We start from the raw sequence: 25629 nt of genomic DNA, 5'->3' as shown, positions 1-25629 counted from the left end.
TAATCCGAGGGTCGCGGGTTCGAATCCCCATAACACCAAATATGCTTGCCCTTTCAGCCGTGAGGGGTGTTATAATGTGACGGTCAATCCAACTATTCATTGGTAAAAGAGTTGGCAGTGGGTGATGACTAGCTGCTTTCCCTCTAGTCTTACACTGCAAAATTAGGGACGGCTAGCACAGATGGACTCATGTAGCTTTGCGCGAAATCCAAGACAAACCAAACCTTTTAATTGAAGTATCTTCATGTAAAAGTAACAAGGTGTTTGAATGTGACGTTTCGTTTGGCACAGTTGATCTGTAGCCACGTGTTACAAGAGTTGAAGACGCGAGCCAGAGGCAGAAAACCCGTTAAATTATTTTATACAAAGTATTGCGCGTTTGTTCAATCAAACTTTAATCACTAAACTCAATGAACAATGGTATTATACGTACAGTTCATCTCTCTTTATTTGTCATTTTTAATGTCCCCCTCCCGCTTGGTGAGTCAACTGTAGGTTTTCAGAGTTACAAAGCTAAAATTCGGGGTTCAGTTCCTCACAGTATACAGAACACAGATAGCCCATTCTGTAGCTTTACAACAAAACAAACAAACGAAACCTGTGTAGTAATGATGAAAATTAGAGTTTACAAGAGAGGTAATAATCTCTATTGTGTTCGAATTAATCACGAAAACGTTTTTATTAACTTGTTAAAGATGGAATGTATAACGCAGAAATCAAGTTAAATTCCATCAATCAGTGCATCGAGTTCGTCGTGGTCCCGAGAAAATCGTAACAGCGACGTATTTCTGAACATTAGCATCTGACACAATAAATTACGAAATCTTCACTCTTTTGTTAAGATATAATTTATTCGCAAATCTACGCTCAGCTGGGCCTATTTTTATCTCTTTAACATTTAGTTTTGTTTCTCAAAGAACGTATTTACATTAAATTATTTTAAACCTATTAAATGTCTCACTAGTACTGGCTTGTCCCTCCAGATGATTATTTACAAAATACAGGAGATAACCCTTCGATTGTTATCTAATAATACACAATACAGCCTTTCCAGTAATAATCTAAAGAATACCCAATATAACCCGTCTATCTGTTATATAACAATATACAAGATAACAATTCCACTAATTATTCATAAAATACAAATCATAATCTCTTCAGTATTTATTTATTAAAATACACAGAACAACACTTTGAGTAGTTAACGGAAAACGAAACATAATCTCTCCTGGATTATTGATCAAATATTCATCAGTTATCTATAGAACATAAAATACAATCTACCGAGCAATTGTTTATAGAATGCACAAGGCAGTCCTTCCGAGAGTTCACCATTGAATACAAATAATAGTATCTTCAGTAAGTATTTATAGAACAAATAAGATAACACTTCCAGTATTTATCTATGGAATACAAAGATAAGCGTCTGATAATTTTACATAAAATGACATGATAAACCTTCCTTACAGTGCTCGTGAAACAAATTCGCGGCTTATTTTCTCTAGAGTAACCAGATAAAGCTTTTAAAAATTATGTGCTTTTCGTCCTCTGTGTGGATGATGCAACGGTGCTCAGGAATCGATCACGCCGAACCTGGGTGTCGGGTGAAGATATAAAGACCGCAGCAGGAGCACGTGACACCTCACTTTCAGAATACGCTACACTCACATATCCTGCTGTCTTCAAACACTTGTCTAGTTCATCTTGCAATTTACTGGCAGTTTGGTGCCAACCTCTCATAAAATTTGCCATATATCAGGCTCCTTACTTTTAACTGAAGGCTTGAGTTGGAAGACGTAACTTCGGGAGTGAAGGTTTTCGTTTCTCTAACATCATTTTGTTTATTTAAAAAGTCACAAGAGCATGACCTGAAGTTATGTTAAACAAGTCCTGGTTTATAAAGGTGAGGGTGATGTTTGTTTCTGACTGAATATAAGTTACATTTTATTTCTTAGTTTGATAAAGAATAGTTACGATGCTTAATGTGTAAACACGTTTCTCTACAGCGTGCAACCATGTTTCTCCAATTGTATATTGTAGCCACAGTTCACTGATTGTAACTTAAAGCTATGTTTCAGTATTTTTACAGTGTAGCCACAGTTCACTGATTGTAACTTAAAGCTATGTTTCAGTATTTTACAGTGTAGCCACAGTTCACTGATTGTAAGTTAAAGCTATGTTTCAGTATTTTTACAGTGTAGCCAAGTCTCTCCACTTTTACAGTGTAGCTACGTTTCTCTACTTGTAGCATGTTGCTGTGTTTTTCTACTTGTAGCATGTTGCTATGTTTCTCTACTTGTAGCATGTTGCTATGTTTCTGTACTTGTAGCATGTAGCTATGTTTTCTACTTGTAGCATGTTGCTATGTTTCTCTACTTGTAGCATGTTGCTATGTTTTTCTACTTGTAGCATGTTGCTATGTTTCTCTACTTGTAGCATGTTGCTATGTTTCTCTACTTGTAGCATGTTGCTATGTTTCTCCACTTGTAGCATGTTGCTATGTTTTTCCACTTGTAGCATGTTGCTATGTTTCTCACTACTTGTAGCATGTTGCTATGTTCTCTCACCTGTAGCATGTTGCTATGTTCTCCACAGCATGTTGCTATGTTTTCACTTGTAGCATGTTGCTATGTTTCTCTACTTGTAGCATGTTGCTATGTTTTTCTACTTGTAGCATGTTGCTATGTTTCTCTACTTGTAGCATGTTGCTATGTTTCTCTACTTGTAGCATGTTGCTATGTTTTCTACTTGTAGCATGTTGCTATGTTTCTCTACTTGTAGCATGTTGCTATGTTTTTCTACTTGTAGCATGTTGCTATGTTTCTCTACTTGTAGCATGTTGCTATGTTTCTCTACTTGTAGCATGTTGCTATGTTTCTCTACTTGTAGCATGTTGCTATGTTTTTCTACTTGTAGCATGTTGCTATGTTTCTCTACTTGTAGCATGTTGCTATGTTTCTCTACTTGTAGCATGTTGCTATGTTTTTCTACTTGTAGCATGTTGCTATGTTTCTCTACTTGTAGCATGTTGCTATGTTTTTCCACTTGTAGCTATGTTGCTATGTTTTTCTACTTGTAGCATGTTGCTATGTTTCTCTACTTGTAGCATGTTGCTATGTTTCTCTACTTGTAGCATGTTGCTATGTTTCTCTACTTGTAGCATGTTGCTATGTTTCCCTACTTGTAGCATGTTCCTATGTTTCTCTACTTGTACAGTGTAAACACATTTTCATAGCTGTACTGTGTAGCCACGTCTTTCTACTAGCACGTTTTTAGTGTACTGAGATTCTGCAAAAATCCCCGATCGTTGTATTATAAAAAATGAAAGCAAAAATCTGTTAGCATTAAATACAATAAAAGCTTTGATTCTGAAATACGTTTAAACATATATCGGGACATAACGTACTACTAATCTCAGGTCAAGAAAACATGACCGCCTAATCCATGCGTACAATAGTGTCATGTTTATAGACCCTGGTGGTACAAGGCGGAAATATTTTATTCACTGTTGTTTTTTGTTAGGGCGCTCGACTCGTGCTCTGAGGATTGCGGGTTCGAATTCCTATCACACCAAACATGCTAGCTCTTTCAGCCATGGGGATGTTATAACGTCACGATCAATCACACTATTTTTGTTAGCAAAAGAGTAGCCCAAGCGTTGGCGGTGGGTGGTGATGAGTAGCTACCTTCCCTCTAATAGTTCACTGCTAAATTAAGGACGACTAACGCAGATAGCCCTCGTGTTGTAGCTTTGCGCGAAATTCTAAACTAACAAACAGCCTCTCTCGCCAGCTAATCTATTTAATCCACATTCATACTTCTATAGTTAGAACACTTTAGTCTAGAGTTCTGTACTAGAAACACCAAATATATCATTGTAACTAACATACCATATAACAATGTCTAATATACTGAGTTTCTTTGACGCTTTTGTTGGTCGTGTACTCTCTTCATTGTTTAGTCTTTCTGTTCAGTTTCGGGCCTGGCATGGCCTAGCACGTTAAGGCGTGCGCTTCGTAATCTGAGGGTCGCGGGTTCGCGCCCGAGTCGCGCCAAACATGCTCGCCCTCCCAGCTGTGGGGGCGTTATAATGTGACGATCAATCCTACTATTCGTTGGTAAAAGAGTAGCCCAAGAGTTGGCGGTGGGTGATGATGACTAGTTGCCTTCCCTCTAGTCTTACACTGCTAAATTAGGGACGGCTAGCACAGATAGCCCTCGAGTAGCTTTGTGCGAAATTTCAAAACAAACAAACTGTTCAGTTTCTTACATTTCCTCCAGAGATTACCCCCCCCCCCTTGTTCTTTGTCGGATATAATCAACAATGTTTAGCCACCACATTTCTCCTTCAGTGTTTGTTCCTCCAGTTCCTTGTCGTGTATTTTCTGCAGGGCTTTGTCCTCTTGCTCATTTTCGTTACATATTTATGCACAAAACACAAAATGTTTGCGTTTGTTTATTTGTTTGTTCTCCGTGTTCACTGTGCAGATCACATTTCCCTCGCCTAAAGGTGCGCAAAACGACAACTTTTCGATGATACTTTGTTTGTTTAGGATTAAGCAAAAAGCTACACAATGGGCTATCTATGCTCTGCCCACCACGAGTATCGGAACCCGGGTTTCAGTGGTGTGAGTCCGCAGACATGCCGCTGTGCCACTGGGGGGACTTTCGTTGTTATACGCGTCTATCGTCTGTTGCCGAACAGGTAATTATATCGTTAATATATAAAATCAGTGGTTCTATTCCCCTCGGTGAGCTCAGCAGATAGCCCGATATGGCTTTGCTACAAGAAAACACACACAAACACACGTTAACATATGTATATATAATACTTCACTTTTTATTTGGTAGGTTTGAGTTAAAGTTTAATAGTGGTCTATTTATTTATAGACCAACAGGAAAGAAACGTACGTAGAATTAAAATGTCGTGGGTGGTAAAACAAACAGTGGGTCTATCGTATAAAACATATTTATGCCATCTGCTATAAAACATAACAAATGACCAGAGTAAAGATTATATTATAGCACTTATTGAAGTTCGTTATCTTGAAGTGCATTTTTTCTGTTGATACATTATAAGGCACAATATTGTATCTTGTTTATAGTATATATCACACATCAGTGTCATAGCATGAATAAAAGTATATTAAATTTACATTTAAACAAATTGAACACAACATTTACGTTTAAAACTTTATTATTTGAGTAAGGGTGATAAGGATAATGGATTACTTTGTTTGTGTGTAATTCAGCACAAACACTCGTTTATTTGTGCTCTGCCCACCACGAATAATTAATTTAATTATCTCCTTTCTAAACATCGCTGCTGAAAGAACAAAATAAATCGACTATCGGAAAATAATAGCCAGTCGGGCTTCAGTATTTTTTATGAATTCTCCATAATTTGTTTTTAAATCTATCTTCTGAGAAAAATTCAAATTTCAAACTACTCTCTCCATCTTTCGAAATGTTACTGACTTCTCTCTATAATCTCTTGTTTTAATTAACGATAGATCCATCTCTCTGCGTTTTTTTTTCTCTGTAATCTATTGTTTTAATTAAACATAACTCACTCCCCCTGCGTTATTTTCTCTCCATAATCTCTTGTTTTAATTTAGGATAGCTCACTCTTTCTACGTTCTTCACTCTACAATCTCTTCTTTTAATTAGGGATAACTCACTCCCCCTGTGTTTTTTTCTCTATATAATATCTTGTTTTAATTTAAAATAGCTCACTCTTTCTACATTCTTCTTTCTATAATCTTTTGTTTTAATTAAGGATAACTCACTCCCCCTGTGTTCTTTTCTCTCTGTAATCTCTTGTTTTAATTAAAGATAACTCACTTTCCTACGTTCTTCTCTCTGTAATCTCTTTTGTTTTAATTGAAAACAGCTCACTCTTTCTACGTTCTTCTCTGTATAATCTCTTGTTTTAATTAGGGATAACTCACACCCCCTGTGTCCTTTTCTCTCTATAATCTCTTGTTTTAATTTAGGATAGCTCACTCTTTCTACGTTCTTCACTCTACAATCTCTTCTTTTAATTAGGGATAACTCACTCCCCCTGTGTTTTTTTCTCTATATAATATCTTGTTTTAATTTAAAATAGCTCACTCTTTCTACATTCTTCTTTCTATAATCTTTTGTTTTAATTAAGGATAACTCACTCCCCCTGTGTTCTCACTCCCCCTGCGTTCTTTTCTCTCTATAATCTCTTGTTTAAATTGAAGACAGCTCACTTTTCTCTGTAATCTCTTGTTTAACTCACTCTTTCTACGTTCTTCTCTCTAATCTCTTGTTTTAAAGATAACTCACTCCCCCTACGTTCTTCTCTCTGTAATCTCTTGTTTTAATTGAAAACAGCTCACTCTTTCTACGTTCTTCTCTGTATAATCTCTTGTTTTAATTAGGGATAACTCACACCCCTGTGTTCTTTTCTCTCTATAATCTCTTGTTTTAATTGAAGACAGCTCACTCTTTCTACGTTCTTCTCTCTCCAATCTCTTGTTTTAATTAAGGATAACTCATTCCCCCTGCGTTGTTTTCTCTCTATAATCTCTTGTTTAAAATGAAGACAGCTTACTCTTTCTACGCTTTTCTCTCTATAATCTCTTGTTTTAATTAAAGACAGCTCACTCTTTCTACGTTCTTCTCTCTGTAATCTCTTGTTTTAATTAAAGATAACTCATTCCCCTGCGTTGTTTTATCTCTATAATCTCTTGTTTAAATTGAAGACAGCTTACTCTTTCTCCGCTATTCTCTCTGTAATCTAAGTTTTAATTTAAGGTAACTCACTCCCCCTGCGTTCTTTTCTCTCTATAATCTCTTATTTTAATTGAAGACAGCTCACTCTTTCTACGTTCTTCTCTCTCCAATCTCTTGTTTTAATTAAGGATAACTCACTTCCCCTGTGTTCTTTTCTCTCTATAATCTTTTGTTTAAATTGAAGACAACTCACTCTTTCTACGTTCTTCTCTCTGTAATCTCTTGTTTGTATTTAAGGATAGCTCACTCCCCCTGCGTTCTTTTCTCTCTATAATCTCTTGTTTTAATTGAAGACAGCTCACTCTTTCTTTGTTCTTCTCTCTGCAATCTCTTGTTTTAATTGAGGATAACTCACTCCCCCTACGTTCTTTTCTCTTTATAATCTTTTGTTTTAATTTAGGACAGCTCACTCTTTCTTCGTTCTTCTCTCTGCAATCTCTTGTTTTATTTAAGGATAGCTTACTCCCCTTGCGTTCTTTTCTCTCTATAATCTCTTCTTTCAATTAAGGACAGCTCACTCTTTCTACGTTCTTCTCTCTATAATCTCTTGTTTCAATTAAGGACAGCTCACTCTTTCTACGTTCTTTCTCTGTATAATCTCTTGTTTTAATTAAAGATAACTCACTCCCCTGCGTTGTTTTCACTCTATAATCTCTTGTTTAAATTGAAGACAGCTCACTCTTTCTACATTATTCTCTCTGTTATCTCTTGTTTTAATTAAGGATAACTCACTTCCCCTGCGTTCTTTTCTACTCTATAATCTCTTGTTTAAATTGAAGACAGCTCACTCTTTCTACATTCTTCTCTCTGTTATCTCTTGTTTTAATTAAGGATAACTCACTCTCCAAGCGTTCTTTTCTCTCTTTAATCTCTTGTTTAAATTGAAGATAGCTCACTCTTTCTACGTTCTTCTCTCTGTAATCTCTTGTTTTAATGAAAGACAACTCACTCTTTCTACCTCTTTCCTCAGTAGAAGTTACAAGTTTGTAAATGTTACATTGTCAGAGGTGTATCTGAGTTATTGTTTTTAAACAGTTTAATTTAGTTCCATGTTAATTCGTCCGGAATTAGTTTGATACAACATTTCAGGTGTTACCTCATGAAATCACGATTATTATTTCTTTTACATATCTTAAACACTGAAAATAAGCGATTAATAACGAATTATGACTAGTACTTTATTATTTAGAAGGTCATTTTTCCTTGTAAAAAATATTTAAAGCTAACTGAATTATAAGGAAATTAAAACTATAATTTCATTCAGAAGTGTAGGAGAACAATATAAAAAATGTATGAGATCGGTTTATTTGACCGACCTATGGAAGTAAATGTGCTACACAGGCTCACTCATTACGGATGAAGAAGCTCACGGATTTTCCATTAAACATTATGCATTCTCCTTTTTTTTTCACTTAGAGCAATTTATTTTTCTTATTTAATACAAGTTTAGTTGGACAAGTTGAAAATAGGAGGGGGCGCTTTCTACATCACTGTCATTACATGTTAGGTATTTCGTTATCAGAACACTAGCTTTAGACGTCTGTTTGAGACATCGGAGGCAGTTGAAGTTAACCAGTGTGTCTCTGTTTTAAATTTAGCGTTACTTATTTTAAAATTAAATTAAGTTCTTCAGTGTACACTAACAGTGTTATCCTCAGATATTAACATATTCTGTGTTAAACCACTCAGGTGTTGTATAGCACTGTTTATGAAGTCAAAGTAAGCTCTACAATACAACAGTGTTATCCTCAGATATTAACATATTCTGTGTTAAACCACTCAGGTGTTGTATAGCACTGTTTATGAAGTCAAAGTAAGCTCTACAATACACTAACAGTGTTATCCTTAGATATTAACATATTCTGTGTTAAACCACTCAGGTGTTGTATAGCACTGTTTATGAAGTCAAAGTAAGCTCTACAATACACTAACAGTGTTATCCTCAGACATTAGCCCATTCTGTGTTAAACCACTCTGGTGTTGTATAGCACTGTTTATGAAGTCAAAGTAAGCTCTACAATACAACAGTGTTATCCTCAGATATTAACATATTCTGTTCTAAACCACTCAGGTGTTGTATAGCACTGTTTATGAAGTCAAAGTAAGCTCTACAATACAACAGTGTTATCCTCAGATATTAACATATTCTGTGTTAAACCACTCAGGTGTTGTATAGCACTGTTTATAAAGTCAAAGTAAGCTCTACAATACAACAGTGTTATCCTCAGATATTAACATATTCTGTGTTAAACCACTCAGGTGTTGTATAGCACTGTTTATGAAGTCAAAGTAAGCTCTACAATACAACAGTGTTATCCTCAGATATTAACATATTCTGTGTTAAACCACTCAGGTGTTGTATACCACTGTTTATGAAGTCAAAGTAAGCTCTACAATACACTAACAGTGTTATCCTCAGACATTAGCCCATTCTGTGTTAAACCACTCTGGTGTTGTATAGCACTGTTTACGAAGTCAAAGTAAGCTCTACAATACAACAGTGTTATCCTCAGATATTAACATATTCTGTTCTAAACCACTCAGGTGTTGTATAGCACTGTTTATGAAGTCAAAGTAAGCTCTACAATACACCAACAGTGTTATCCTCAGATATTAACATATTCTGTGTTAAACCACTCAGGTGTTGTATAGCACTGTTTATGAAGTCAAAGTAAGCTCTACAATACACTAACAGTGTTATCCTCAGATATTAACATATTCTGTGTTAAACCACTCAGGTGTTGTATAGCACTGTTTATGAAGTCAAAGTAAGCTCTACAATACAACAGTGTTATCCTCAGATATTAACATATTCTGTGTTAAACCACTCAGGTGTTGTATAGCACTGTTTATGAAGTCAAAGTAAGCTCTACAATACAACAGTGTTATATTAACTCTATTATTTGTTCCGAATCTTGTACTCGGGTATCATATAGAACTACTTTTGAGATTAATTGAAGTTCTTAATATACTCAGATATAACTCCGTTTACACAATGTATAAATAGTAATATAGACCTGCTAGTTTATAAAAAAAAGTGGCAGAAAACCTATGTATCTATATATATACCTGGTTTCATTAACAGTTTCCAAACAACTGATCTTTAACTATGAGCTTAACATGTATTAAAATACATTTTATCTTTACTTGTATTATACTGTTTTCAAACAAACTTGGACATTCATGTATAGGATTTTCTAGGTTATTTTAATGACTTTTAGGTACCTGATTTAATAACGATCATTTTCATTCATTTTATTAAAGTCAACTATTACGTAATATATTGAGCCTCAACAGCTACGTCCTAAATTCGCGTCCCGTTAAAACAAGTGGTGCTTTTCACTTTGAAGCCTGGGTGCCTTATAAAAGTGACGGTCAAATCCAACTATTTGGTCTGACATGAGTGGGTGACATTGACTAGTTTTGTAATTTTTTTACATTAAGAACAACTTGCACAGATAATCCTACTGTCGTTGTCCTTAAAACAATTTCTTCATTGCCAGGCGTGGCCAAGTGGTTAAAGCACTCTTCTCGTAATTTGAGGGTCGCGGGTTCGAATCTCCATCACACCAAACATGCTCGCCCTTTCAGCCGTGGGGGCGTTATAATGTTACGGTCAATCCCACTATTCGTTGGTAAAAGAGTAGCCAAAGAGTTGACGGTGGGTGGTGATGACTAACTGCCTTCCCTCTAGTCTTACACTGCTAAATTAGGGACGGCTAGCGCAGATAGCCCTCGTGTAGCTTTGCGCGAAATTCAAACCAAACCAATTTTTCTTACGCAGTAATCTAGTTTTCATTCTGTAAGTTTAACACTTCTTAGTTTGAGAAAACTTTAAACTATATTTTATTGAAGATCCAAAAGGAATTCGAACTCAGTGACATAACAGTTGGAAACCTGTTTCATTAAAATGCGATCTATACTTAAACTAATAACGAGTTTTTAACCTTTAAAGCGAAATAAACTTTTTTGTGATTTCCATTATATTATCATCTTTTACAACGACTTGCCATTCAACTTTAAACACGTTCCTTGAAAAACTTAGAGTGCATTCCTGCTTAAAGCACGTTTTCTATAGAACTCAAAGTGCTTTTCTAGAATATATAGGAAAAACAGCATACACATTTGTAATGAAACGGAGAAAACTTTGACACTGCTAAGTTTACAGTTGTAATTTTATTATCGAGAAGAGCGAAAATGGCCGATTAAATTATCTGTTTTTAGTTATATAGGCCTTGCATGGCCAGGTGAATTTAGGCATTCGACTCGTAATCAGAAGGTCGCAGGTTCGAATCTCCCTCGCACCAAAACGCACCTTTCAGCCGTGGGTGCGTTATAATGTTACGGTTAATCTCACTATTCGTTAAGAGAGTAGTCCAAGAGCTGGCGCTGGGTGGTGATAACTAGCTGCCTTTCCTCTAAGTCCTACACTACTAAATTAGGGATGGCTAGCGCAGATAGCCCTCGTGTAGCTTTGCGCCAAATTCAAAACAAACCAAACCACAGCGATACATATGTCGAGTTCATTAAAGTTGCCTTCTGCAAATACGAAGTACAGCTAGATATACAGCTAGAAAAACTTTCAACTGAAATACTCAGAAACCAAGCAGAGGCTCGTCAAGAAAAGTTACATAAAACAAGTAGTTGCAAAAATAACATAGGACTGAAACAGTTTTATTGTCATGAATTGTATACATGTTCTACACTAATTCCTGTATGCTTAATCCGAAAATGATATCCATTTTTCTCCATCATTTACATATTTTTCACAAAATGTTGTACGTACTATTATGTGGATGAATAATTTTCATTGAAATCGGGTCACATTTTGTTATGCTTAAAATGTTGACAACCACTGGCTATAGATTTCTCTAGACCAATCGCGACGCGGGAATCTTATCGATTGTTCTGGAACCCAAACATAATAATAATAAACGTTCATTATGATAAACGTAATAATAATTTGATCTAAATAAGAGTTTTCACCTTTATGATTTTTAAAAATGAATATTATTTTCGAAATCTGCCTAGCTGAATTATGTAGAATTCGTTATTAAAAGCAAACAACTTTTACGATGTTTAAATCCGCAGTTTTGTGTTATTATCCGCGCTCAAGCAAAGAACACGTCTGAACTTTTTATGACTTGCATTTACGAAGCACTCTGGCTTCGATCTTTTACAATCTTTAATGACATATGTATATATTTATTTACCTATCTCTCAGGCATAGAACATAAAAGTACGATCTAGGAATAGAATGTATGTTGATAACAGCTTTATGTAGAGAAATCGATACTAAAAACTGGATTGGATACTGTTTATAAGTATATTGATTAGCGCGCTCAAGCAAAAAAACAAACCTTCTGCTTTTATACGAGCTTTAACTTTGATTGTGAAGTTTAGCTAATAAAGCTGGGATAACGTACTTTCAACAAAGGCATTGCAAGAAACACTTGTTCCTGTATTATAAGTTTTAATACCGACAGCACTCACTCTGTTTAAATTCGTTCTAACCTGTTTTACTTAGTAAACTGTAATATTCCACTTTGCGTTAACCCTTTTTTTTTAAATATATCGTTACATTGAAGGTATTTTTGTTTGTCTTAAGGTATCGTTTTATTAAAGATATAAATTTTATCGTAAAATATGGCCTAATTAAAAATCGACTTACAAAAGTGACGTCACTCCCAAAATAAAAATTACCCGTTCAGGACTGAGGAAATAAAGATGTAGCTTGTTGCAACATTTCTAGCAGCAAAAAAAAAAGTTACTTAAAGCAACATTTCTAGTATCAAAACAAAAAAGTTACTTAAAGTAACATTTCTAGTAGCAAAGCAAAAAGTTGGTTGTTGCAACATTTCTAATAGCAAAACGAAAAAGCTGGTTGATGCAACATTTCTAGTAGCAAAACAAAAAGTTGGTTGATGCAAAATTTCAAGTAAAAAGTTCGTTCGTGCAATATTTCTAGTAAAAAAGCTGGTTGATGCATCATTTCTAGTAGAAAAAAAAGTTCATTTCTAGCAGTGAAAAATATTTCTAGTAAAAAAGCTGGTTGATGCATCATTTCTAGTAGAAAACAAAAAGTTGGTTGTTGCAACATTTCTAGTAGCGAAACGAAAAAGCTGGTTGATGCAACATTTCTAGTAGCAAAACAAAAAGTTGGTTGATGCAACATTTCTAGTGGTTGATGCAAATTTCTAGTGAAAAAAAGTTGGTTGTTGATGCAACATAGTAGCAAAACAAAAATCATTTCTCTAGTAGAAAACAAAAATGTTGGTTGATGCATCATTTCTAGTAAAAAAAGTTGGTTGATGCAACATTTCTAGTAGAAAACAAAAAGTTGGTTTATGCAACATTTCTAGTAAAAAAGCTGGTTGATGCAACATTTCTAGTAGCAAAAATAAAAGTTGGTTGATGCATCATTTCTAGTAGAAAACAAAAAACAAAAAGTTGGTTGATGCAAGATTTCTAGTAGCAGTTGGTTGAAATTTCTAGTAGAAAACAAAAAGTTGGTTGATGCAACATTTCTAGTAGCAAAACAAAAAGTTGGTTGATGCATCATTTCTAGAAAACAAAAAGTTGGTTGATGCAACATTTCTAGTAGAAAATAAAAAGTTGCTTGATGCATCATTTCTAGTAAAAAAGTTGCTTGATGCAAGATTTCTAGTAGCAAAACAAAAAAGTTGCTTGATACAACATTTCTAGTAGCAAAACAAAAAGTTGGTTGTTGCAAAATTTCTAGTAGCAAAACAAAAAGTTGGTTGATGCATCATTTCTAGAAAAAAAGTTGGTTGATGCAACATTTCTAGTAAAAAAAGTTGGTTGATGCAACATTTCTAGTAAAAAAGCTGGTTGATGCAACATTTCTAGTAGAAAATAAAAAGTTGCTTTATGCATCATTTCTAGTAAAAAAGTTGGTTGATGCAAGATTTCTAGTAGCAAAACAAAAAAGTTGCTTGATACAACATTTCTAGTAGAAAACAAAAAGTTGGTTGATGCAACATTTCTAGTAAAAAAAGCTGGTTGATGCAACATTTCTAGTAGAAAATAAAAAGTTGCTTGATGCATCATTTCTAGTAGCAAAAAAAAAGTTGGTTGATACAACATTTCTAGTAGCAAAACAAAAAGTTGGTTGTTGCAAAATTTCTAGTAGAAAACAAAAAGTTGGTGATGCAACATTTCTAGTAGCAAAACAAAAAGTTGGTTGTTGCAACATTTCTAATAGCAAGACAAAAATTTGGTTGATGTAACATTCTAGTAACAAAACAAAAAAGTTGTTTAATATAACATTTCTGATAACAAACTTCTTAAATGATTGGGGTGCAGAACTCGAAGTTCTCAGCTAACATTTCTGATACACATAGTTCTAGGAAATTATAACAACATTTTTTATTTCTCAGGAAATACACTCTTCGAACCTTTGTTAGAGGGTTTCATTTGTGGGCACCAAAAAGTGCGTATCAGATTATTTTTAATGCTTCATACAATCAGAAATACAAGATAACACTATTTCCAGACAACAATAACTAATATTCACACAATATATACATTGGGATATTCATTGTTTTCTTAAACAACGGGAAACAAATGTAATTAATTTATTAATTACATAGATTTAGATTCAGGTGTCAAACCCTCTCTCCGTCTTAAGGGAGGGAGAGATAGGGGCTACACAAAACGAACTTCGAGGTAACATGACAGCATTATTACCGGAAACCCGTTCGATGTATTAGTCAAATAAATGCTTTGTGGAATTATGCCTACCTACGAATATGCTAATTAAGCAACACTTAGTGCTAGAGTAAACATCTGTCTAATGCTGAAATTCGTGTTACTAGAACACCTATAAATAGAAGGCGCTGTTGCGATAAAAATGAGTGCCCTATTACTCCCTTTTCCCTCAAAATACTGACATGTTTTGTTTTTTTATTTGAGCCTTAGAAATATTTTAGTTTTGTCCATTTTAGTCTATGTTTGAAATTTGTATCAATGTTTGGAGATTTGGTGTATTTGAAGTGTAAGGTTTGTTTGTTTGTTTGTTTTGAATTTCACGCAAAGCTACTCGAGGGCTATCTGTGCTAGCCGTCCCTAATTTAGCAGTGTAAGACTACAGAGGGAAGGCAGCTAGTCATCACCACCCACCGCCAACTCTTGAGCTACTCTTTTACCAACGAATAGTGGGATTGACCGTCATATTATAATGCTCCCGCGGCTGAAAGGGCGAGCATGTTTGGCGAGATGGGGATGCGAACTCGCGACCCTCAGATTACGAGTCGCACGCCTTAACGCGCTTGGCCATGCCGGGCCTCTGAAGTGTAAGGAAGAACACTGTTTTTCTCTAATTCAGACAAAGCATAAATACCTTACATTGTCTGACTTATTCTGCAGGAGCTCCTTCTGCAGTGGCTAGCTTTCGGTTTCGATATCTGTGGTGGCAGATCAGAAGCAGTTCATTGGGTAGCTTTGCTCTTAACAACAACCAATCCAAATTCTTTAAAAAAACATACAGGTTTTTATGTTTTTTCTTAGAGCAAAGCCACATTGGGCTATCTTCACCGAGGGGAATCGAGCCCCTGATTTTAGCGTTGTAAATCCGTAGACATACTGCTGTACTAGCGTGAGGGAAAAAGAACAACCAAACAACTGTAGATATTACTTTAACTCACAGTTTTGTTATCACTAATAGAGTGTTTATTCTTGTCACCTAGAGTAATATGGTGAATTTATTTGTTTCATATTACTATTAGTAACGTTGGAATCATTTGCGCACATAACTTAAAAATATCCGATCTTCTACTCTATTGCAGAGAAACTCCAACCTTATGGCTTGTTGTAAAATATTTTCTCAAGAAACAATACATTCACGCTATATGTTTGTACGCATGAGCAAGAACAACGAGTTTCTTTTTCATATTGAGCACGTGTAGTCGAACACATAAATTATTTTCTTCATTATCAAACATTCTTGTTTGCGTCCGTGATCTCAACAGTATTTGAAACTGTTGATTGAGGCAAAGCTAACTAATTTTCATGTCAAAGTTATACCCGTGTTAAATACGGGTATTTTGGTACAGATGAGTTATTTTTTTTGCAATATGGTGTGTGTCAAACATAATGCAGCTACCACTAGGAGGACATTCTGTTTGTTTGTTTTTTGTTTTTGAATTTCGCACAAAGCTACTCGAGGGCTATCTGTGCTAGCCGTCCCTAATTTAGTAGTGTAAGACTAGAGGGAAGGCAGCTAGTCATCACCACCCAACATCAACTTTTGGGCTACTCTTTTACCAACGAATAGTGGGATTGACCGTCACATTATAACGCCCCCACAGCTGGGAGGGCGAGCATGTTTGGCGCGACGGGGATGTGAACCCGCGACCCTCAGTTTACGAGTCGCACGCCTTAACACGCTTGGTCATGCCGGGCCGAGGACATTCTACAAAGTTGTATTAGAACAACATTGAATACGTAAATCAGCAGATCACTTGAGAACCGCAGTTGATATAATGTCACGATGAAACTGCATATACCAGAAGTAAGCTTTGACATTGTTTCACCTTACGTAGCTAGTTTAATGACATTGAGAACTGATCTCTTCTGGAAAGGGAACATAACAGCCTTTTCCAATGCAAAAATATTCATAGAATCAGATAAAAAAATATCAGTTCAGATCCAGAATCTAAAATTTTCTAGATCGATGAATATTCACTGAACTTAATGGAATCGAAAAAAAAAAAGACAGGAATCATCCTGGGACGCCAGGATCATTCAGAACGAGAAGTGCAACAAGTCGCACCCTTACTGTAATCAGCAACGTGTGTTGTCTTGGAACAAGTTAAAATGCACGAACACAAAAGTCAATGGTAACATTCGTCACTGATCCCCAGCCAATAATTTCCAACACGATCAAGAGGTATTTTTAATTGGAAAAGTAACATGTGTCTCAACATGTTGTGCAACAACTGCCCAACAGTTGTTTCTACAACGTATCCGTTCAACTATTGCACACCTCAAGCAACTGAAGAATAAAACGAGCGTAGATGCTCATTCCATAAGAATTATTATTTATTAACTAGTTCTAGGAACTTCAGAGTGTAAGTAAAAAAGAGAACATAATAACATGTCAGCTATACTATAATTACAATATTCGGTATCGACGAGGCCTTACATTCAACTCCATGACTCTTCATGGTGACTGAGATACGACAAACGCAATATTAGTTCATACCTTAGTTATTATTTTTGAAAGCTTTAATATAGACTGCAAACCCCTATTGAGTGAAAAGGGAAAGATGTTTCGACTTCTGTACTGAGGCCTTCTTCAAGTTACTATAGCAAAGCAGAAGTAAGAGACGGTACGGCATGACCAGGTGGGTTAAAGCGTTCAACTCCTAATATGAGGGTCGCGGGTTCGAATCCCTGTCGCACTTAACATGCTCTCCCTTTCAGCCGTGGGGGCGTTATAATGTAACGGGCAATCCCACTATTCGTTGGTAAAAGAGTAGCCCAAAGAGTTGGCGGTGGGTGGTGATAACTAGCTGCTTTCCATCTAGTTTTACACTGCTAAACTAGGGACAGCTAGCGTAGATAGCCCTCGAGTAAGTTTGCGCAAAATTCGAAACAAACCAAAAGCATCAGAGTATTTTCATTTTAAAGACATATGACCTTAAACAAAAAAATTTACGGTCATATCCAACAAGAAGTGTTGAGAATTGTCCTTTTACTATTTGTAAACTCTCTTTGTTAACCTGAAGATGACCTAACAAGGTCGAACCGCTGTTCTATACGTTACTTTAATTAACATTTTTAATACCCGTACCAACCGTCTTTAGAATACAACATTTCTATTTACTTACTTAATTTTCCAGAAAAACAAGAAATCGTGTTAATTTTATTATACTTTTTTAAATATGGTTGTAAATATGTTAATTTCTTTATCAGTTTAAATGGTGATTTTATAATCAAGACTGGTAATCACATTAAGTTCTTTACCCTTATGAATAAATCTTCTCTCTCCCTAAACTAGATTATGATACATTAATTAAGATATAGCTTTAACTTAACCAATCTATCACTCAATCGTACGTGTGCACGCGCGCACACACATACACACGTATGTATAGTATATTATTAAACAGAATTACGCATGTCTGTCACTGTGAGTACACACTTTACCCTAAGATTAATTAACTTGCTACATTACAACAAGTTTATATTTATAGTATTCTAAACTTCTTTCTGTCCCTTGGCTGTAAAATCGATAATTCCTGGATTAACGTAACATGTTTCTAGTCTCGTGAATTATTCATTGTCTTTGAAGGAGCTTCATTTCAGTGGAAGACTTCTGTTGGGTTGCTCCAGGCTTTATATACACACACGTACGTGTATTGATAAATTTCAAGAGTTGAAATGTTTTATACTTGAAAACTAACCCTTCAGAGAGAAGGTCGGATAAATATCTTTGTACAGATATTAAAAAAAAAAACAATGTGATGAGAGGACAGACAGATCACAGAGATGAGGAACAGAATACTGATATTTTCCTGCCTCCTCATGGATTAGGGTTATGCTCATAGTGAAGTCGTAGAAGTCCTCAATATCAAGCAGGTTATTTGACATATGAGAAACGAGGTTCGAGTTTCATCATATATCATTTTCTTTGTTATTCGTTCGAAACTCGTACCATAAGACTCTTTTGTTTGGGCACGTGTAATGAATGTTAATAGTTATGAAAGAAGACTTTATATCAAACCTGAAGCTTGTATCTAGTAAACACGCTCATAGAGTTTCATGCTTGTAGAATAGTTAAGATTGGTAATTATGTAATAAATGGAATACAGTTTTTTTAATCGATAACAGAGTTAAAACTGTTATGTTAAATCTACTCTACAAACACTATTTAGCGCATGTTCAAATCACATTACAAAATCTAATTAATACTTGATAACCGCGTAAAGACAGTACGATAATAAACTTTCAAAATAGTAGACGTGAAAAAGGTTCACTTTTGTCAGCCATAATAAACTGGCATTAATAAAGAATTTCCAAAGAGAGCCTAAATTTTTTTTTTACCTTTCGTTACAGGTTTGTACTCTAAGAGATATGCTCATGTTAGTTATTATTACGTGGCTTATATTGTAGGGGGGATCGGCATGACCAGGTGGTTAGGGCGTAAAACTCGTAATCTTAGGGTTGGGGGTTTGAATTCTCGTCACATCAAACATGCTCACCCTTTCAGCCGTGTGGGTTTATAATGTGATAGTGCTAAATTAGGGATGGCTAGCACAGAAAGCCTTCGTGTAGCTTTGCGCGAAATTCAAAAGCAAACAAGCAAACTCATACTGTAAAAAATAATTTAATTTCAGTTATTACACGGTTTATATTGTGTTACGTATTATAATTTATCTAGAGCGAGCCTCCGATTTATTATATTACGTAAATTACGTATTACGACTTCAAATAGCCGGAAATTTTTATTTGAATTTAGAAGTTAATTCAACATCAACAAGATTGATACACACTATTGTTTTCTTAACACGTCCCACACTGGTATACAGCGGTAAATCTACGGATTTGCAAAGCTAAAATCAGGGGTTCGATTCTTCTCGGTGAGCACAGCAGATAGCCTCATGTGGTTTTGCTATAACAAAAACGCAAACACATTTTCTTAACCCAAATATATTTTAACGACAAACAACAATACAATTTATAATAACAGTTATTACAAATAATAATTTATATGCAATAGATTTGCAACCAATACTGAGTCTTTTGTGTGGTATGGAACTAAATATTTTATCGACGGTTCACGATGAGCGAATTACTTCTATGTTGATACACAGGTACACTTTAATTGACGGTAAGCTTCTTCACACATGAGTTTTTTTTCAGACAAAAATATCTAATGTTCTTCTACAAGCACTACCTTTCAAAGTTAATTCTCTGAAGTTAAATGTTTTATAATGTTCGAAACGTATAAATGTTCATGGTCAAATATCTGTTGTTTCTCCAATTAATAAGAAGTGTTCATCACAGTTATAGCTTCCGAGATTTACTGTATTCCAACTATAGTAAATCAACAATATTAAAATGTCTCTCTGCGTGTCGGTTTATAAAATTTAGGCAAGGTTCTCGAAAGCTCAGTTGGCCACAATGTAAAACATCTTGATTCTTACGCTCGAGAACCTTCAAAAAATTTAGAGAACAGAAGAGACTTTTGCAAAACTCATTTAATAATATAATTACATGTAATTCTAAATATGTATTAAACTGAAACAAACATAGATATTAAAATAAATATATAATATTAAATCAGTTACAATTCTAAGAAATATTTTCATGTGAGTTATTACATGGCCTATCTTGTAATAAATATTTTCATGTTAGTTATTTCATGGCTTATACTGTGAGAAATATTTACATGTTAGCTATTACATGGTTTATACTGAAAGAAACGTTTTCGTTTCGGCTACTACATGTTCTATATTTGAAGAAACGTTTTCGTTTCTACAATTATATAAAAAAATTTAGCCTGTTTAGGGTTGAGTTCCTTCAGTCTTATAATCTTATCATAGAACCAGTCACAGCTGGTCCATCTTTGCGAGTCTATTAGATTAGTTTGTTGAGCGTCGACCTAAACTATAAATACTAAAATCCACGATTCAAACTACCTTTGTTGGCTAAAAGACAGCCGTCAACGCGTTGATTAAATCTCGTGATGAGTGCCTTTCAACAGGGAAAGAGCCAATGAATTCGGTATTTCATCTGAGAAGCATGGTTAATAATTCGATTCTGACCTCAAATCAGGTTATGAGTGAAGTTCTGAATACGACGTTAAACTGCCTATTTTCTTAACCTGCCGAAGACACTTTTCACTGCCCTATGAATGATATCTATTAAACTTATGATGAGTTTTTGGAATAGTGTTTACTGAGTAAAACATTCGAAATTAAGATTATTAAAATATTCTGTGAATATGAAACCAGTTCTAAAATTGTAACAACGCCACAATCTGTAACTAAATCTCCAAAGAAACATATTTTAAGTAGATTGTTTCTTTCTTTTTTTTACTGTGTTTTTGTCATTCGTGCGGCCATCATCAAGTAATTGTCGTCTGTTATATGAAATATTGCGCGAGCATGGGTAGCCCCGCCCTCTATCATCTGAATTGTTTATCAAAAAATTAGAAAAGCCATTTACGCTAGGTTAGATATGTTGGCGATGAATTTTATGTATTTGAAGACAACAAACATGTAAACAACGTTTATTCTAACATTAAAATCACATGAGAAAAAACCAGGTTTTAAGTTACGTGAACATAACAGTAGCCAGTAATTCTAACAGTTTTAACACGAAAATCTTCCATAAACCAGGTAATGATAACAACTATGTAAACTGGGATTCAAATCACTCAGCTCAACAAAATATTGACACTTTAACATGTATTTACAAGACAGTATTTAATTTAATAGCAGTAACCTGCAACATAAACCAGAGCTGATACCTGACAGATTTATTAACAAATGTCTCTTCCTGAAACACATTGTCACCAGAACCTTGACCAAGTATAAAAAACAAACTCGGTAACAGAAACAAAGAAACAGTCAACGACATAAACTCCATGAATGATACAAATTGTTCAAACTCGGACACACTAACAGGTATCTTACCATATCAGGGAAGGCATGGCCAGGTAGTTAAGCCGCTGGACTCGTAATCTGCGGGTCGCGGGTTCGAATCCCCGTCACACGAGACAAGCTCGCCCTTTCAGCCATGGATACGTTATAATTTTGCGGTCAATCCCATTATTGGTTGGTAAAAGAGTAGCCCAAGAGTTGGCGGTGGGTGGTTATGACTAGCTGCCTTCCCTCTAGTCTTACACTGCTAAATTAGGGGCGGGTAGCGCAGATGGCTTTGAGTCAAATTAAAAAAAAAAAAAAAAAAACATATCATGTGACCAGAAACATTATAACAAATTTAAAATATTATACTATGGGAACAACATTAACACAATAAAAGTTTTTTAAAAGCATTATTTATTCTTGAACTTAAAACCTAATTTAAAACAAAACACAGGTGTCGCGCTATACGTTTTCTAAATTGGAGCAGAATGGTCGCGCAATATTTCATACAGTAGACGACAGTCAACAATCTAACCAAAAGCTGTTGCACTTCTGGATTTTATGGACTTTTATTTCAAGTGTACAGCAAATTTCCTCTCCTCGCAACAACTCCATTACCTACTCGGAACATATTAAATTTGGACCACTTATTTCACGTGGTCCGTATTTAGAGTCAAAGTCAAGTATTTACACGTTATAAACACTTCAAAACCTGGTGGTAACAAAATGCTTTTTTTGCCGCTTATTTTAGTATTTCAAAACACAGTTTAGTTAATTAAGTGGCACATCTCGTGCCTCCCCTCTCAATGTCCAACGTACTTTATCTAAAATTCACTGCATGATTTCGAACATAGTCCTTAAGAATCGAAAATGAACGTATTAGTCAGCTAACACACGTTTCCATAGCAACGACACGCAGTGCTAGTTGTTGTTACGTCATAAAAAATTATTCATTAATTACTTTAACAGTTAGGCCCAGTTTTATCCATTCTGGCCCACATCTACGTGTTACATTCTGTAAAAATATCAGGACTGAATTATAATGACCTTTTCCCAAAATATTTTTGTGTAAATTATTCTGATTAACCTAAACCAATCAGCGGTTTTCAAAAGATGATCCATGGCTGAAACATTTCAACTTATTTGCTAAAAACTATATAATATAATTACATAACTATATAATAACTCACATCTTATTTCTAACAAGTCTTTAAGATCTGAACCAAAGGTGTCAAGATAATAAACTTATTACTTGTTTTAATACAGAGTCATAGAAAATGTCATCGATTATATATATATATATATCCGGGCCCGACATGGCCAAGTGGTTAAGGCACTCGAATCCCCATCACAATTAAATCCCTCTTTTAGCCTTTAGGCGTTGTAATGTTACAGTCAATCCCACTATTCGTTGGTAAAAAAACTGCCTTAATAGTTGGCAGTGACTAGCTACCTTCCCTCTAGTCTTACACTGCTAAATTAGGGACGACAAGCGCAGATAGTCCTCGTATAGCTTTACGCGAAATTCGGAAGCAAACAAACAAACTAGTTCGTATATCCTTTAGACTTATCAGAACTGCTTAACACTATAAATATAAGGTTAATACATATACAAGTTTCAAAAGTTAAAATATAAATAACCAGTGATTTTACAAAATAGACAGGAAGCATTATGTCTCGCTGTTAAAAATGATGTTTTAAAACATTGAAGAAAATTTATATATCTCTTGTATATATACAAGTATGAATTTGTATGTCTCTTGTAAATATTTCTTAGAGGTTCACAGATTAAATAAAAACTGAAATACCAGCATAGAGGCTTTAGTAATAGATATGTGAGACGAAAATCTATTCCAACAGTCTGGGGGATTGAGGAAAGAGAGAGGTGCACGTTCCAATAACTTTCAGACAAACTTGTTTAGACACACAACTCTAGTTTCCTACAAACCGTCTCCAAATCTATTTTTGTGGTGCAGAAACGTTCTTATTTATGTTTTTTCTGAGCCTAGATTTCACGAATCACGCATCCCTGCATAAATTCATATGTAGGTTTTGGAACTGAAATAATCTAAAGCAGTATTACGTGCCGTAAGTTCCTCAATGTTTAGAACACCCACCAACGCTGTAAATATAAGACCCACGATACAACGTAAACACAAACTCAGTTTCTTCAAGTTTTTGAATAAACCAAGTAACTACAGCTTACTAGCAAACTTCTAGATTTTCCATTGAGCACATATTTACCTACGAATATATTTATGGTGGTTTGAGGCTCCTTTAAACTCACCACATAGTGACCTAAATTAATTCAAGTTGTTGTAGCACTCTGTTCATAATGCGAAACAAACACTGCTGTAGCACTCTGTTTCTAGTACTAAACAAACAGTTTTATGTAACATTATGTCCATAGTATTTAAAAAACAGTTTTATGTAACATTATGTCCATAGTATTTAACAAACAGTTTTATGTAACATTATGTTCATAGTATTTAACAAACAGTTTTATGTAACATCATGTTCATAGTATTTAACAAACAGTTTTATGTAACATTATGTTCATAGTATTTAACAAACAGTTTTATGTAACATTATCTTCATAGTATTAAACAAACAGTTTTATGTAACATTATGTCCATAGTATTTAAAAAACAGTTTTATGTAACATTATGTTCATAGTACTAAACAAACAGTTTTATGTAACATTATGTCCATAGTATTTAACAAACAGTTTTATGTAACATTATGTTCATAGTATTTAACAAACAGTTTTATGTAACATTATGTCCATAGTATTTAACAAACAGTTTTATGTAACATTATGTCCATAGTATTTAACAAACAGTTTTATGTAACATGATGTCCATAGTATTTAACAAACAGTTTTATGTAACATTATGTCCATAGTATTTAACAAACAGTTTTATGTAACATTATGTCCATAGTATTTAACAAACAGTTTTATGTAACATTATGTCCATAGTATTTAACAAACAGTTTTATGTAACATTATGTTCATAGTATTTAACAAACAGTTTTATGTAACATTATGTTCATAGTATTTAACAAACAGTTTTATGTAACATTATGTCCATAGTATTTAACAAACAGTTTTATGTAACATTATGTTCATAGTATTTAACAAACAGTTTTATGTAACATTATGTCCATAGTATTTAACAAACAGTTTTATGTAACATTATGTTCATAGTATTTAACAAACAGTTTTATGTAACATTATGTTCATAGTATTTAACAAACAGTTTTATGTAACATTATGTTCTTAGTATTAAACAAACAGTTTTATGTAACATTATGTCCATAGTATTTAACAAACACTGCTGTAGCACTCTGTTTCTAGTACTAAACAAACAGTTTTATGTAACATTATGTCCATAGTATTTAACAAACAGTTTTATGTAACATTATGTTCATAGTACTAAACAAACAGTTTTATGTAACATTATGTCCATAGTACTAAACAAACAGTTTTATGTAACATTATGTCCATAGTACTAAACAAACAGTTTTATGTAACATTATGTCCATAGTACTAAACGAACAGTTTTATGTAACATTCAGTCCTTAGTATTTAACAAACACTGTTATAACACTCTGTCCTTAGTATTTAACAAATATTATTATAACATTCAGTCTTTAGTATTTAATAAACACTGTTACAGCATACAGTCCTTAATATTTAACAAACACTGTTATAACATTCTATCCTTAGTATTCAACAAACACTGTTATAATATTCAGTCCGAAGTATTTAACAAACACTGTTATAACATTCTGTCCTTAGTATTTAACAAACACTGTTATAACATTCTGTCCTTAGTATTTAACAAACACTGTTATAACATTCAGTCCTTACTATTTACCAAACAATGTTATAAAATTTAGTCCTAAATATTTAACAAACACTGTTATAACATCCTGTCCTTAGTATTTAACAAACACTTTTTATAACACTCTGTCCTTAGTATTTAATAAATATTATTATAACATTCAGTCTTTAGTATTTAATAAACACTGTTACAGCATATAGTCCTTAACATTTAACAAACACTGTTATAACATTAAAACCAGTGTTGTTTTATGTAACTCGGCATGGCCAAGTGCGTAAGGCGTGCGACTCATAATCCGAGGGTCGCGGGTTCGCGCCCGCGTCGCGTTAAACATGCTCGCCCTTTCAGTCGTGGGTGGCGTTATAATGTGACGCTCAATCCTACTATTCGTTGGTAAA

The 25629-nt window shown here is 34.4% G+C and overlaps 1 protein-coding gene across 1 annotated transcript in view; it reads left to right on the top strand.

Moving 5' to 3' along the window:
• The first annotated feature begins 1526 nt into the window (after nucleotides 1-1526).
• LOC143248677 (uncharacterized) overlaps nucleotides 1527-25629 on the top strand; it is a 61146-nt gene continuing 37043 nt past the window's right edge. Inside the window, exon 1 of the mRNA XM_076497285.1 lies at nucleotides 1527-1903. Coding sequence (XP_076353400.1) covers nucleotides 1877-1903 — 27 coding nt within the window. The 5' untranslated portion in view covers nucleotides 1527-1876. The remainder of the gene's footprint in view (nucleotides 1904-25629) is intronic.

Source organism: Tachypleus tridentatus, chromosome 4, assembly GCF_004210375.1.
Source record: "Tachypleus tridentatus isolate NWPU-2018 chromosome 4, ASM421037v1, whole genome shotgun sequence".
In the NCBI taxonomy this organism is placed as follows: Eukaryota; Metazoa; Arthropoda; class Merostomata; order Xiphosura; family Limulidae; genus Tachypleus; species Tachypleus tridentatus.
This window is presented reverse-complemented; position numbering and strand designations above follow the sequence as displayed.